The 14,050-nt window shown below is 43.2% G+C and overlaps 1 protein-coding gene across 1 annotated transcript in view; it reads right to left on the bottom strand.

Annotated features, from left to right (window-relative positions):
- CHN1 (chimerin 1) overlaps nucleotides 1-14,050 on the bottom strand; it is a 104,743-nt gene that overhangs the window by 15,790 nt on the left and 74,903 nt on the right. The window contains exon 8 of the mRNA XM_086615459.1: nucleotides 970-1,054. Coding sequence (XP_086471585.1) covers nucleotides 970-1,054 — 85 coding nt within the window. The remainder of the gene's footprint in view (nucleotides 1-969; nucleotides 1,055-14,050) is intronic.

Genomic DNA, 14,050 nt, shown 5'->3' with positions numbered 1-14,050 from the left:
GATTTTAAAATATTTCAATCCTATTTGGTTATAAATTATTTTCAGTTTCACATTATTTTGCAGTTCTGTGATAAGAAGCCCTCTAATTTGCTTGAGACAAGACTTCAGAAAGCTTTCGACAGAGCAGATTTTCTTAAATTAGCTTGAATATTCAGTTTCCAGGGCAACATACGCAGGTCTTCATACATCAACATTTCTTTGCACCGGTTTTATAAATCTGGTTGCTTGGTAGAATGTCATAAAACACTTTTTAAATACAGTAAACTATTTTGATCACTGATCCCTTTTTTTTTTTTCCTTTGAAAAAAGCAGACTGCCCTTTCTTTTCAGAATAATCATATCAATAAAACTGTCAAAATCGTTATACTTCAGAGAGGCTTTATCCCAGAAATGCCTGCAGTGACACCCATGTGTGTAATACATTTCTACCAGCACCTGAATGTTTACGTAATGTTTCACTATACATCCCTTATCCATCATCCCTTTTCTTACTTTATTTTCAGTTTGCAAGTAGGAAACGTGACTTTGGGTCTATGGCACGTGGGGAGTCTCTGCTGGCTTGTAAATAAAACTAACCCGAGTGCCTGTTTCACAGCAGCACCGACTGCCCACATCGCACATCAAGACCATCGGTGAGTTTCTCATAATACACAAGTGTTAAAAAAGAAACAAAGCTAACAACGCATCTACCTATTTTCTTCTCCATTCTGGATGGAGGAGGAAAAAAAAATAAATCCTTTAATGAGGATTATTATTTCCTCTCCGTGAGTGCTGGAGAGGTGCTCTGCAGTGACGTTACCGAAACAGGTACCTGAAACCATCGGCAGCAGAGCGGATGTGTTTCCTTCTTTGGTTTTAAGAGGGGTCAGACCAGACTCTTGCCACGCAGTGTTATGGCGGAGCAGGCAGCACGTTAAGCAGTTACAACACCAGGACTGTCTTAGGAAAAGAAGGCGGAGTGACTGTTACCTGCACATTTTACTCCCTGAGCAATGAGGCCCCACATGAAGTTGGCGCAGTATTCACACCAGTGCGGGCCCCTGAACGTGTGCACCTGGAAGACAGTAGCAGAAAGGAAAATTAGAGAAAATGACTCAGCTACATTGCAGACATCGACATTGACGCGTCAAAACAAGGCAGAACTCCTCTTCTTCGAAGGCATCGCATGCAGTTGCTGGAAGATTCCCTTTATCACTGCAGGAAAGGAAGAAAGAAACAATATGATTTAACTGCCGAGACTCTTGCAGACCCACGGGAAACACGAGCTCTCCATCTCGGCCATCCGGAGCAACGGATGCGGGTCTGGGGGGTTCTGGGTTCTCCCAGACCAGGTGGGGCAGAGGAGTGATGGCAAATCGCAGCCCTTCTCCCGCCTCTGGGCATCCCTCCGTCTGAGAAGGATTTTAGCCACAAGGCGAGGCTTTGACAGTGACCATGCAAGAGTTCACCTCTGGATTCAAAACGTCTTCCGTATCTTCCTCTGTAAGGTACTGTGTGAAACGTGTAGGGGGCTGCAAGATTTTGCCTGGAGTGCAAGGAGTCCTGCTAGGCAAAAATACCAGTGCTACACAGAAATACTGCAAACGTACTTAGAGGCTTTCCAGTTTAGAGTAACTCTAAAACTACTCTCTTCAGACTAATGCTACATATCGAAAATCCAAACGAATCTAGTAAATGGAAACAAGAATCCACTGAACCAGGAAAAAAATTCAAAGCTGAGGAATTCAAGAACCAATGCTGCTTTCCATTCCAGCTCCCATGCTTGTTACAAATCCTGCAGCCACCATTAGCTGTTTCTGATTTTATTCTGATAAAGTTCCTGCTGTAGGAAACCACAGGATTCTTTGCAGAGAAAATCATTACTTCCTTAGCCAGTGCAAAAGGCTTCGAGCCTCTACCCAAAATAGACAGGCTGACAAAAAAAATCAGTAACTGGTGATCATAAAGAAATGAAATTTGTAGTGAAACGTACTAAAAATGCTTCAGGCTTAACTCGGTTCTCCAGAGCTACTGAGCGGGTATCGGAGCAGGCAGTAACCTCACGCACGTGCCCTGCCCGGTCGGATCAGCGTGGAGCCGAAGCGAGAAGCTGGCTGAACCCACGTGCCTGGCACCCACACAGCACTCTGATGATAAACACCAAAAGGTGAAGTGGCCTGACCGAGGCAGCGAGCATCCCCGGCACTGCCGATGTAACCAGTGGCTGGATCCCGGTGCCACTTACCTCCAACAAGTGACAACATGGAGCAGCACCCAGCAATTCAGACCACATTTCAGTTTTGGCTCCAGGAAGGTCCGCAGCCTCCCAGGCACTTGCTGCCCACGGAGCAGCAGCAAGGCAGACCCCTCCGTGAGCTGGGAAAGTTACTCTTGAATTCACCAAGTAGTTCACGTGCACGCCTGTGCTAAGCCAGGCTTACGGTCGCCTCCTGCCCTACGCTGCCGAGCATCTCCGAGGAAGTGCAGTGCCGGGTTGTGCCAGGGCTGGCACAGGCTGCCTTCCCCCAGCCACGCCAGCTGCCGTTCGTGCCCGCTCCACGCGCCCTTTGGAGGTGCGACGCGCTCCACGAGCCCCCTTCTCCCTGCAGCTCCAGCTGACTTCTACAAAGCCAACGATGACAAGACTGTCGCAGCTGTAATCTCCATTTTCTTTTTTTCCCCTCTCACCACAGAGAGATTTTTCGCACCTTTCTCTCCGTTACCCACCTGCACTACCCACATCCTCTTGGCTCGCTTTCTCAGCCTTGTGTTTTTTTCCAGGTCTTTGGCAGCTTTCCCTTCCCAGAATAGGCACATTCTAATATCCTCAAGCAAAACACTGTGCTTTAATGCCTGCAGGACTAACAGAACTTTTTCAGGGGGATTAAAAAAAAAAAGCTTCCTTTCAGTCCCAATCTTTTTTTTTTTTTTTTTTGTCAAAGGAACATTCCTCCTAAAACACTTATTTAAAATATTTGTCAAAATTTCTGTTGAGGAAAACTGGAAAAAAAAAAAAAAGAGTTCAGAAGTTTGAGTAAAAAATATCTTTTTTTTCAGAATCCTTTTCAGCTTTATAACATAATTTTTTTTTCCCTCTAGTATTTCTGATTGTTAAGGAGAGGGAATTTTGTCTTCTTCCTTGAAATGCTGACATTTTAACTTCTTTCTTTAGACAGAACGATAACAAATTCCGACACATTAATATTTCTTGCTAAATAAAAAGAACAGTACTATCCTGTGCTTCTCCACTTGCCGATTTCAATTCTTCAAATTCACTGAACGTGCCATTTGCTGAAGCGTTTCTAATGCTTTCTCTGGGTGCTGGGGTCCTATCCTGGCGTCTCCAGGGCCCTCTCCAGCCCTGACACCCACCAAACCCCAGGTACCCCATCTCTAAGTGGCTCTTGTTTTAGTGGTGAACATCCCTCTATCTCCCTTCTTCCATCTTATTCCCCACCATGGTCTGTGTGTTTCCACCTCCTCCTGGCTCTCCCTAGGAACTCTTCTACAGGGTCTACCACATCACAGATCTGCCACTCCAACCTTTTGCCTCCCTTCACTTTTATTTTGATTTTATTATGATGATTTTTTTTTTATGAGCTCAGTTTCTCTTACGTTTCTAATAACAATTATCCACCTAAGTCCAAAAAAAAAAAAAAAATTACCTTTCTACTACAGTCAGTTCCCCTGACACCATCCTAGCTCTCAGTTCACCCCTCAGAGAAGTTTACGTGACTCATCAACTCAAAAGGACAAGGACAAAACAGACTTTCCCTTTCCCTATCAACACTGCACGCATTGGCCACCCTTCACAAGATCAAGATTGACTTTGCCCTGTAGGGTCATTGTCTCAGCATCATCAGCACTTGTTTCTCATCCCATGCATCCAAGCTTCATCCAAATACTGAAATGCCTTTCCGTATCATCAGTTAAAATATTAACTTCTCTGTTAGAACATTTATCCAGAGCCTGCTCAGCTTTATGTTGCCCCATCCAAATCACTCTTTCTTATCCCTTATTCTGATTGCAAACTCAAAGCAAATTAAAAGCTGAAGGTAGGTTTTCCTGTGTTCCATAAGCTCTACCTTGCTCCATCCTTTATCTGACACGCAATAGGGAGGAGTTCTCTGGCAACAAGAATTAGGAGGCCCAAAGGCCATAACATCCTCTGTCCCCAGTGTATACAACCCCACAGGATCTGCTCTGAAGCCTCTTCCGGGGTTTCTAAGCGGTGCCGTCTTTTCCTAGAGCTCAGCAGTGCCAGAGCGTTAATCTTCCCACTACCACGGGGTGGAACTGGACGTCTAACCCTGTGCTGGTCTGAACACACACCATCTCTGGAAATTAAATCAGACACAGTAAGCAATGCCAGAAAACAGCAAAAAATTGGTCTTCTGAGGTCAGAACAGCCTCTAACACTGTTTCATCCTGCCGAGTGGGACCTGGCAGCATGCTAAAAAGAAACACGTTTGCATCCCTTTGCTAGTTCAAGAGCCAGCACCTGCAAACAATACTGCATTTATTACATGACACTGTTTAATACAGCATTCTGATTTTTATATTTAACTCCCCATTCTAAAAATCTGCCAAGTGACCTGCTTGTTTTCAAAATGAAAACATGCTTTCCAGAAAAATTTCTGAAAACACACCCAGCAGAATCCCAGAGATCCTGACTTAAATTGCAAGAGGTTTCTTTCCTCTTATAAAAAGAGCATCTGCCATATGCAGATTTTACTGTCTTATAAAACGTGAGAGAGCAGTATTGCCAACTGAGGCTTTATATCTCCCAACCCTTCCATTTTCACTCCCACCTCAAGAATCTTTTTCTCTCTCTTTCCATAAGGCTTCAACTGCAAGTGATTTTTTTTTTTTTTTTTAAGAACGTGAAAATGGGTGAGCAGGAGAGCAAGATAACCGGTTTGAATCTTGATTCATAAAGTTCCAGAGGAAATATTAAATTTAAAAAAACCCTCATAGATTATTTCAAAGGAAAATACTTGCTTCAAAAACTAGATAAAATACTATTACTAAGCCGTCCTGCAAGTCGGAGGTAAGAGGAGGATCTCATGTTGGGCTTACACCTAAGCAGTTCTATTCTGAACTCTCCCGCAACATCAGCAGGATAATAAACATTTAACTACTGTGATCTCACGTAGGAGGACAGTTTTTTGCTTAGGCTTGAAAGACATTTTCTTATACACAGGGAAAGATAGCTTAACTCCTGTGAATAATAACTATAGGTGTTACAGAATTTAATTTATTTTTGTTTTGCATTTAATTAAAGTATTTTTAGAAAAAGAGACAAAGTTTTAGGAGAACCAAATACAAAATGATCCAGTGGCTCTGACAACAGATTATACCACGACTGTGAACTCCTCCAGCAGATCTCCCACCATTATTCCTCAGGCTCTATAAAGGTCACTGTTGAAGTTAGCTACCCATGTATCTCGTAACTCCACTTATTTTTCATGCTTTTGTTTTTTACTAGGCAGTTGTTCAGCTAGCCTTGATCACTATCTGAAAAACAAGAATGAGCCAGCAGATAATTAGTATTCGTAACTGGGAGACTTACATTATACCACTTGTCAAGGCAGGGAGGAAGAGAACGAGGAAATATCAGGAAAGCGCTGTGCGAACATGATATGGGAGAACACGATGGATCGGCAGAGATTTAGCAAAGCTGCTGCTGGGAAGAAAGCAGGGCTGGATCTGGCAAACGATGGTTATGCAAAATCAGCACCGAACACAGAAAACAAAAGCCTTTGTGACAGAATACAAAAAAGCCGCCCTTTGTTGAGGGGCTGCTGCCATGGTCTCCCTGAACATCTGCTCCATCAGGACCCCGGCCCCGTACAGAGCAGTGTAGCCTCTTCCACGGCCCTCCATGCTGAACTGCCGATGTGAATAACGAGTTTTGGAAAATCCAGGTGTTACCATCTGTGTTGGGACAAAATACAAGGATGGAAAAAACATTGCTGATCTACCCTCTCAGGCTACCAGAGTCCTACTCTCTGGGTAGAAGCTTTGTTGGTGCTTGGGGAGGAGACCAAGCCGACCGGGGACTGAATAAATGGCACACATCCAGCATTCGTACTGCCTGACACTCCAAAGGTACAGTTCTGCTGGCTATACTGTATTTCCAATGATTTCCCAAGGATGATGGGACACTGCTGATGAAGGCTGTCAGCTCAGTGGTCCTAGCTGGTCTGCAATTTCATCAACTCAATTCTGCCTGTTGGGACTATACCAAGCTTTTAATTGGATAAGGGAGACATTGTAAGTCTCAATCAAAACGATGAGCTCAGCCTGTATTATTAATGTCTGTCTTCCCTGTCACAGTTGATTTTATCAGGCACTGAGCGTACCCATGCCAGCACCCAACAGGCATACCCTTTTCATCCATCCCTGGTCCAGGCAGAGATTGCCTGGATGTGAAGGGTACAGAAGAGACATCAGTGAGAAAGTCAATTGACTCAACTATCAGTTTGGGCAATGTTTTAATTTAATCCTTGCATACATTACGATGATTAGGTACTGCCTCTAAAACAAGGGTCTCAAGCACTCCCAATATTCCAGTACATGATATTCCTCCTGTGAGGCAAACACTGCTGCTGCTGAGTAATCTGAGAAGCGAAAAGACTGCCATGACAACCCACACGGCAGAGCTGCATCTGCAAGATAATCGCTTTTGTGTGAAGGTGTAGCAGAAATGACAGTAACTGAGACCATTGGAACGTACATTCTCCAAACCGAGGGCTGACTTTGCCTAGGCCAGCTGGGGTGTTAACGTGGGGAGCCAGTCCGGGACCACCCCAACCACTTTGTCCAGCAGCGCTGGAGAGGAGAGATGCTGGCTGAACTCTGCGTGGTTCAGAGCGTGGAATATAAATAGCGGCGTTATCGCCAGTGGGAACACTGACATGAACGTTGAGCAGGCGAACCTTCCTCCAGGTCCTCACCCACTTGTAGCCAGAAGCACTGTCATGTCTTGTTTACTTTCTGGTTTGCACTGACCATGTCAGCAGAGATGGGAACAACTGGAAATTGCGGTTAGGTCGTGCTCTATGACAGCCAAAGTGAAAACCTGGAGAGTAGCAGGTTGTTGGCTTTTTTGGCTTGTAAATTCAATGACAACGGCCTCCCTTCCTTCAGGATGGAATAGCAGATTTTCTTTAAATTGGTATCTAGAAACTGGAACATTGACCATTTTATTCCAGGCTCAAGTTACTTGACATCTGTGTCCATGCAAAAAATTCTGAAACTAGAGGTGAAAACTGAACAAAATCCTTAGAATTAAAATTGTATATAGATATATACTACACACACTATATGTAATGATGTAAATATCATACATTTAATGATGTAAATAGACTATAAAACTCTAAGAGATGCCTGAAGAAATGTTTTTGCAATGATGGTAAAGCTAATTTGAAGGAAACGCTGTTGATGATGACAGAGCACGACATGCGCTACATGCTCCTTGAGGCAAACTCCCAGTCCTCCCCAGTAGAGCTTCCCAGCTTCACCATAGACATGAGCTGGTTCGTTCTTGGGGCTGTGCACACGGAAGACTCACAGTATCCACACCTGGGGACTAATAAGACTACTGGTGTGGTGGGAAGGAATTACAGCTTCAATAAATTAAGAATTCAGAAAAAAAAGACTTTTTTTTTTTTTTTTTTTTTTTTTTTTTTTACACAGAGACAAAGCTTGAATTCAGGGACTAGTGCTAAGAAACCAGAAAGAGTTAAAAAATATTGTGCTACTTGGCCCTTCCTTTTCCAAAAAAGCAAAAGTAACATTAAATAAATACCTTAGGAGACTAAAATCTATCAACACCTAAAAGCTCTTCCGGCTTGCTGTCTTATAATACACTATGAGTTTCAGAAGCAACACCATAGACTTGATGAGATCTCAGAAGTTTAGTGGAAGTTTTTCTCCAGTTTTGTTCTCCCTGCCTTTGAACATTTTTTTCCCCCTCAAGTACTAGGAGTCTAAAAGAAACATCAAATTTCCTGAGGTTTTCTTATCCGTGAGAACGTGCAGACGCTCTCCCTGGGGACTGTGCAGGAGGCACCCAGCTCTTTCTGAATATTCATTTGAGCACAGTGACTCACTAAAGGACGTTTTGAAAATACGTTCAGTGCCACGTCCATACCTAATTTAAAAAAATCAGCATCCTCTTTTCAGCAGAGCTAGACCAATTTACCCCAAATCGGCAACTGCCCCAGTTTTCAGAAGATCAGAAATAGAAACGAGTTCATGTTAGAAGTCACAGAAAAATGGCTCTGCTTAATATAGTAAGAGTCTGTTACAGTTTCTGGTCTTTTCAAAGCCTTTCTTCTGCACGTTCTATCTCCCCGTTCCCAGTGTTTAGGTTCGGCTTTGCTGAGCAGCTCGTTAGAATAATACGATTTGGCACAGAAACGATTTGCTATGACTTTCTACACTAGCAAAACACCTCCACAGATGCAATCACAACGGTAAAATCTGGGCCAGGGCCAAGCCAGCTTATTTGTTTAAAAGAAGCAGTACAAATATCACTGGCAGAGTAACTCTTGTTAAAACCAGCGCTCTCTCCATTAAAGTGATGCTTGAGTCTGTCTACACTGGCAAAGCCTTTCCAGCTGAGACCGGTCCTCCCTTGAGCCTTCACTTTTTGTGCCTGTTTAAGGCTATATTCTATAGCCAGTTATTTCTGGAAAAGTATGTTGTCTCTGCTCTGGAGCTCCCAGTTTGGCCTTTCAAACGGGTCACCCTCAAAGGGAAAGCCAGGGTGATGCTTCAGTTGAGGAGGGAGATGAGGAACCTCAACAAACAAGACTCATGAGCATCTCTGCTGACTTGGCCGAAGCAACTGTGGAAAAACATCTCTGCTCTCTGGAAGAAGTATTGGCTTGAAAGGGAATTATGTTCTGAACGTTCACTGATTCACCAAGCAGCCTTGCAATCGTTATTTATTACAATTAATTGACTGCGCCGTCTCAGGCATCAGTGAGACAGTGACTAAGAAACAGTATGACAGTACCAAATACTGCACAGAAGGACAGCAAAAAATAGTCTTGTGGAGACGTATCTATTTTGTGAAAAGCAAAAGAGAAATGAGACAATATCCTAGGGAAAATGATGCATGGAAACACAGATCTCAGTCCAGCTCTGACAGGCACAGACACCTTCTTGCTTCAGTGAAGCACCACAGCACTAATCTAGGCAGAAGAGCGGTTTTACGCCTCGGACTACTGGCAGTTCCGAAACACCTGCAGAGTGCTACGCCCGCTCGAGCCATCAGGAGCCAGAGGTGTCTGAAGGACACGTACCCTGTAACCAGCCAAGGGAGCTAAAAACTCCCCGGGGGCCCATGAGTCACAAAAGCTGGAGGGGACTGAAGATCTTTAAGGTTGTCCAGGCTTATTTTCAATTTGCCAAGTGATGGGGAGGTTATTGCACTGACTAACAAGTTTTCCTGCCCAGGAGATTTTCCCTTTCCTCTGCCTTTTAAGCTATCAAGCCATAACTCCCAGCTAACGCTCCTCTTCCGTGACTACCCTCTTTGTCATTAACATTTTCCAAGCATAGTTGTACTGTTTTCTCCAACCTCACACGAACAGCAGGCAAAGGAGCGAGCTCAGTGCCCAATTCTGCTCAGCGCAGAAGATGCTCCACATCAGGTAGGGACAGACTCAGAGCAGAAGGTATCTCGTCAGGTGTATCTTATTTTTAACAGCACAAAACTATGGGATGTAGGGGTGGGGATGGAGAGATCAGGAGACACAGAGAGGGAAAGTCCAGAGGACTAAGCAAGGGGAATCCTGTGTTCAGCACCCTACTAAAAAATGCCTCACTGGCGAGAGAAGATGGAGTAACCTTAAATCCAACTGGAATTCCCCTGCTGTGTAAGCCCTTTGGCCTGAAGCCCCACCTCACACATCCCAACCCAGAGGTCCCCCCTTGGTCCTCCTCTCAATAACCAACATGGAATATTTCAATCCACACGGCACCTTGCCACAGGCCCCTTTTCCCATCAAGGTTGAGGTTCCTGTTGTTGCCTGAAGCTCCTCATGCACCTGCCTGCCCAGGAGGTGCCCAGCTGCTTCCTCCCCTTAAAATTATCGAATGGATCAGAGATCAGCTAGGTAAGACACTATATTTTAATTTACAAGCTATCACAGTTGCTGCATTTTGGGGACAAGATAAGCAAATACGAGATTTATCAGGGACAGAAAAAAAGCATTCTTATTGGTAGGGTCCATCTGTAGAATAAATTTATGGGAATGGTTTGATATAAATCTACTCTGTCCACTTCTATGAAATGTTACAGAACCTTCCCCTGTGATAAAGCTTCTTTTTGTAAGAAAATAACACCACTGGCTTCAGCTATGCTCCTTGTCAGCACTTCACAGATCTCCACAGATCTCTCAGAGCTTCCAAATAGAAGATACTGTTGTTGATCTACATTGGGTAGAAGAACCAACTTGATACCCATGGCACACACATGTCCATATAGACACACAGGGAGATTTCTTCCCCATAATGGGTAAGCAAATGAAAGAGAGGAAAAGCCTTTCTGTGAAAGAAGGTAAGGCTGAAATTTTGAGGATGATGAAGTGACTGTCCTGGTTTGATCTGATGATTCATTTTACAAGAGACCTCATCCGGTGTGCTGGATTTCAGATGTGATGGAGGGAGAGCAAAAGAAATCAAATATGCAAATAGACAGACCCAATCAAGTCACACTCAGTCCTAGCTCACTTTCAAATCCCATTACACCATTAGAAGTAAACAAAATGCTGTGTCAAACAACGTAGATCTCTTTTAGCTGATATATTTGAATTAATAGAAAATTAATCTTTTATATTAGATTTAAAGAGAACACGGAAATATTAACTGAAAACTTTTTATAAATTAGAAAAAGCTCAAATACGCTTGAAAAAAAATCTTTAATACCTAGCTCTCATCCTGAGGAACAGCCATTAAAAACTCAGTCAGATCTGACATTTATAAATCATTGTCCCTTTCTTTACTTACAGAGATTAATTTAAGAGAATTCAGACACTCCATATTTGCATTTGAGATGTGCTCATGAGAGACCAGACCTCCCCAGCCAGGAGAGTATTAATGGAGCTGGAGATCATTACCGGCCAGCTCTGCCCACAGAGCTCCTTGTCAGCCCGCCTGCTCACTTCAGGCAGGAGACAACTCACATTCCAGCAGATTTAAATAACATTAAAACCTTTTAAAAACCCAGCCGTGTCAGCACTCCTAGCAGAAATGTCTTCACGTTCTTCTTTCAAACAACCCTTGGAGCAAAACATGGATTAACAGATTTATTCAGGAGACCTCTTGATGATTTAAGAGTTAAAAGCAGCTTTTGTGTTCACCTGCTCCCTAGGCATCTGCACTCCTGCGAGGACCATCACTGCACTGCTCCTCTGCCATCACGTTCCTCTACTCGAGCTTTGCTGGAGGCAACAGTCTGAGGGTCCAAACTCCACCTGTGTCCCCATCTACCCACCCCACAGGCACAGAAGGTGCAGGGGCAGAGGGAGAATCAAGGTCTCCTAACCCGTGGCCAAGCCTCTTGGGCATTTGCTAACCCCAACCCGCCTCTGGAGTGGCTGCTGCTGTCTTCTTCTCTCGTTCAAGACAACAGGGCTAGCTGCTGTACATTAAGGATTCACCACTTCTCCTCCCTCTGCTGGGATGTAACAGTAGTTCCAGTACAAAAGGATTCCAGAAACCCCTTAATTTCTGTGACGCGATGTGTCTGACCAAAGAAGCAGCTGGGAAAGGGTCAGGGGTCCCTGTCTGCTGTCTTGTGCTCTGTGTAAGGAAGAGGAGAGTAGCCACAGAGGTACGCAGCAGCGCGGGTCCTCCTTTTAGCTGGTGGAGCCTCTGGGGACAGCGGTCACCGTTGCCTAGCTGAACTATATAAATTTATTCCATTTCTGGGTTGGTTTTTCTTGTTTTGTTTCACAAGTCTACCTCCAAGACTGTGGGACTGACGTTTCCTTCCTTCCCACATGGGTGGCACATTTGCTGCTTGGCAGGCAACCTAGGAGGCTTCTGCAGACATTTTAAATGATGACGTCTGTACATGCAAGAAGAAAAATGTGACAGATGCAAGGAATGAGAAAGGAGAGAAGCACAGGAGCTAACGACGGCCATTCATTTCAGATCCATAACGCAATAATTATGAAGGGCTTATGGTTATTTTTTAAAAAAACGGGACAGTGGCCACATTTAGAGCTCATGAACGCCAGCAGCATTCCTTCAGTGGGTAGGTTGGTTGCTGCGCACCCCTTAAGGGGTACAACGTTTGTTTCCTTCTACTTTTTTATAGCAGAAATTACCTGTGTAAGGTGATTCTATTTCACTGACTTGAGAAAACAGTTACTTCTCAAGATATATTCTTCTGGCAACTGTGTGTATAAAGGATCTACAGCACAGCTATTACAAAGAAAACAATCTGCGTGGAAAGTTTGTGCTGTAGCTATACCTTGGATCAGACACAGTTTGTTTTTGAAAAAAGACTGGAAAACTCACAGCCTCCAAACTTTCCAGAAACAGTTTCTGGAAGAAAAACAAATAAACAAACCCAAATGAATGAAAATCAGGTTATTGGAACATTTTCAAAACAGATGTGTTTCAGACTGTTAAAAGGAAAGCAACTAAGGAGTACAGATGCGTGCAAAATTAAATACGCATTATCCTACATACACCGTAGCACATGGAAAACTGCTATCTGCTGGCATCTGCAAGAATTATCTTCAAACTCTAAGGAACAAATGTAAGTTGCAAGACATTTCAGATCTCTAGGACACCTCAGGAGCCTGTGAAATAACACCCTGCATTTAACTGACAGCCAGCACGATTATGTTATACCCAGCGTTCATGTTAAACACTTTTTTACATAACGCTTTGTACCTGGTTTTCAAATTCGTGCCTTTACTGAAGAATTCAAGTCAAACAAAACATCCCGGTTGTATAAAGTTTCCAATTTTAGTGATTAACCAAACTCAAAAGTCAGAAGGTGTTTTAAATAAAATCAGATGGATAATAGGTAAATACATGTATGTGCACAAGTGTACATTTGTACACGCACATGTGTGTGACTGAAATCAAAACTGAAAATAGGAGACAATTAACAGATGCCTATATCATCAGATGCCTCTATTATATTAATGATTTCCCCTATTCCTAAAATAAATACGAGCAAAAGCTACACAGGTGAAAAAAACACACATTAAAGATAAAATCTGGGCTTCAGGTACTACATATGAAGTTTGTACCGTCATCCACAGGAATTCAGTATAACATCATTTCACTCAGAGGCTTACAAATAAAGACTGCCTATTATCCAATGCATTTGACCACCAAAAGGTTAAATTACTTAATCCTTCCCGGACACTTACTACAGATACAGACACAAAACATGCATATGTTGTATTGACATTTGTCTCGCTTACCGAAGAGTGTCATTTATTTAAAATAATGAAAACGACAATTAGAAGCTACATAGAAGACCAAGTACGTTTTATTAAAACACAGGGTAGTTGCTAATGCCAGCAGCTCCAACAGCCCCATGGTATAAGCCATGCTGCCTTCAACACGCTCAATTCATTAATACAGGAGAAAAGCCAGAAACTAAGGGAAACGCAGACCATCTGCTTGATCCAGATGCAGTAGAACATGCTTCTTACCTCCAAAGCTATTTACCAGCAACAAACTGAGATAAGATCAGTTTAATCCTCTAATCACAGATCTAAAAGATTTTTTGGCATCATATCACCACAAGTAAAACTGAACCACATTCGTTTGAATGGAACGAAAACTTTTGTCGGTTTTTCTCACCTTTAGCATCTCTCTTGGTATAAAACAATTCTAAACGAAAGAGATAACCTAGATATGGCAAATATTATCGAAACAAACGCATGCACGCAAGCAGTCAACAACAAAATCCTCATTCTTCTGCTGATATGTTCTGAAGACGTCTGAACGATTTAACTGACAATGAGATTTAAGTTCCCAGAAAGTCACAGACTACATATATATTATTTCCTTGCAATACCGG

Source organism: Tauraco erythrolophus, chromosome 8 (assembly GCF_009769465.1).
Source record: "Tauraco erythrolophus isolate bTauEry1 chromosome 8, bTauEry1.pri, whole genome shotgun sequence".
Taxonomy (NCBI): Eukaryota; Metazoa; Chordata; class Aves; order Musophagiformes; family Musophagidae; genus Tauraco; species Tauraco erythrolophus.
The sequence above is the reverse complement of the archived record's forward strand: the minus strand, read 5'-3'. Positions and strand labels throughout refer to the sequence as shown.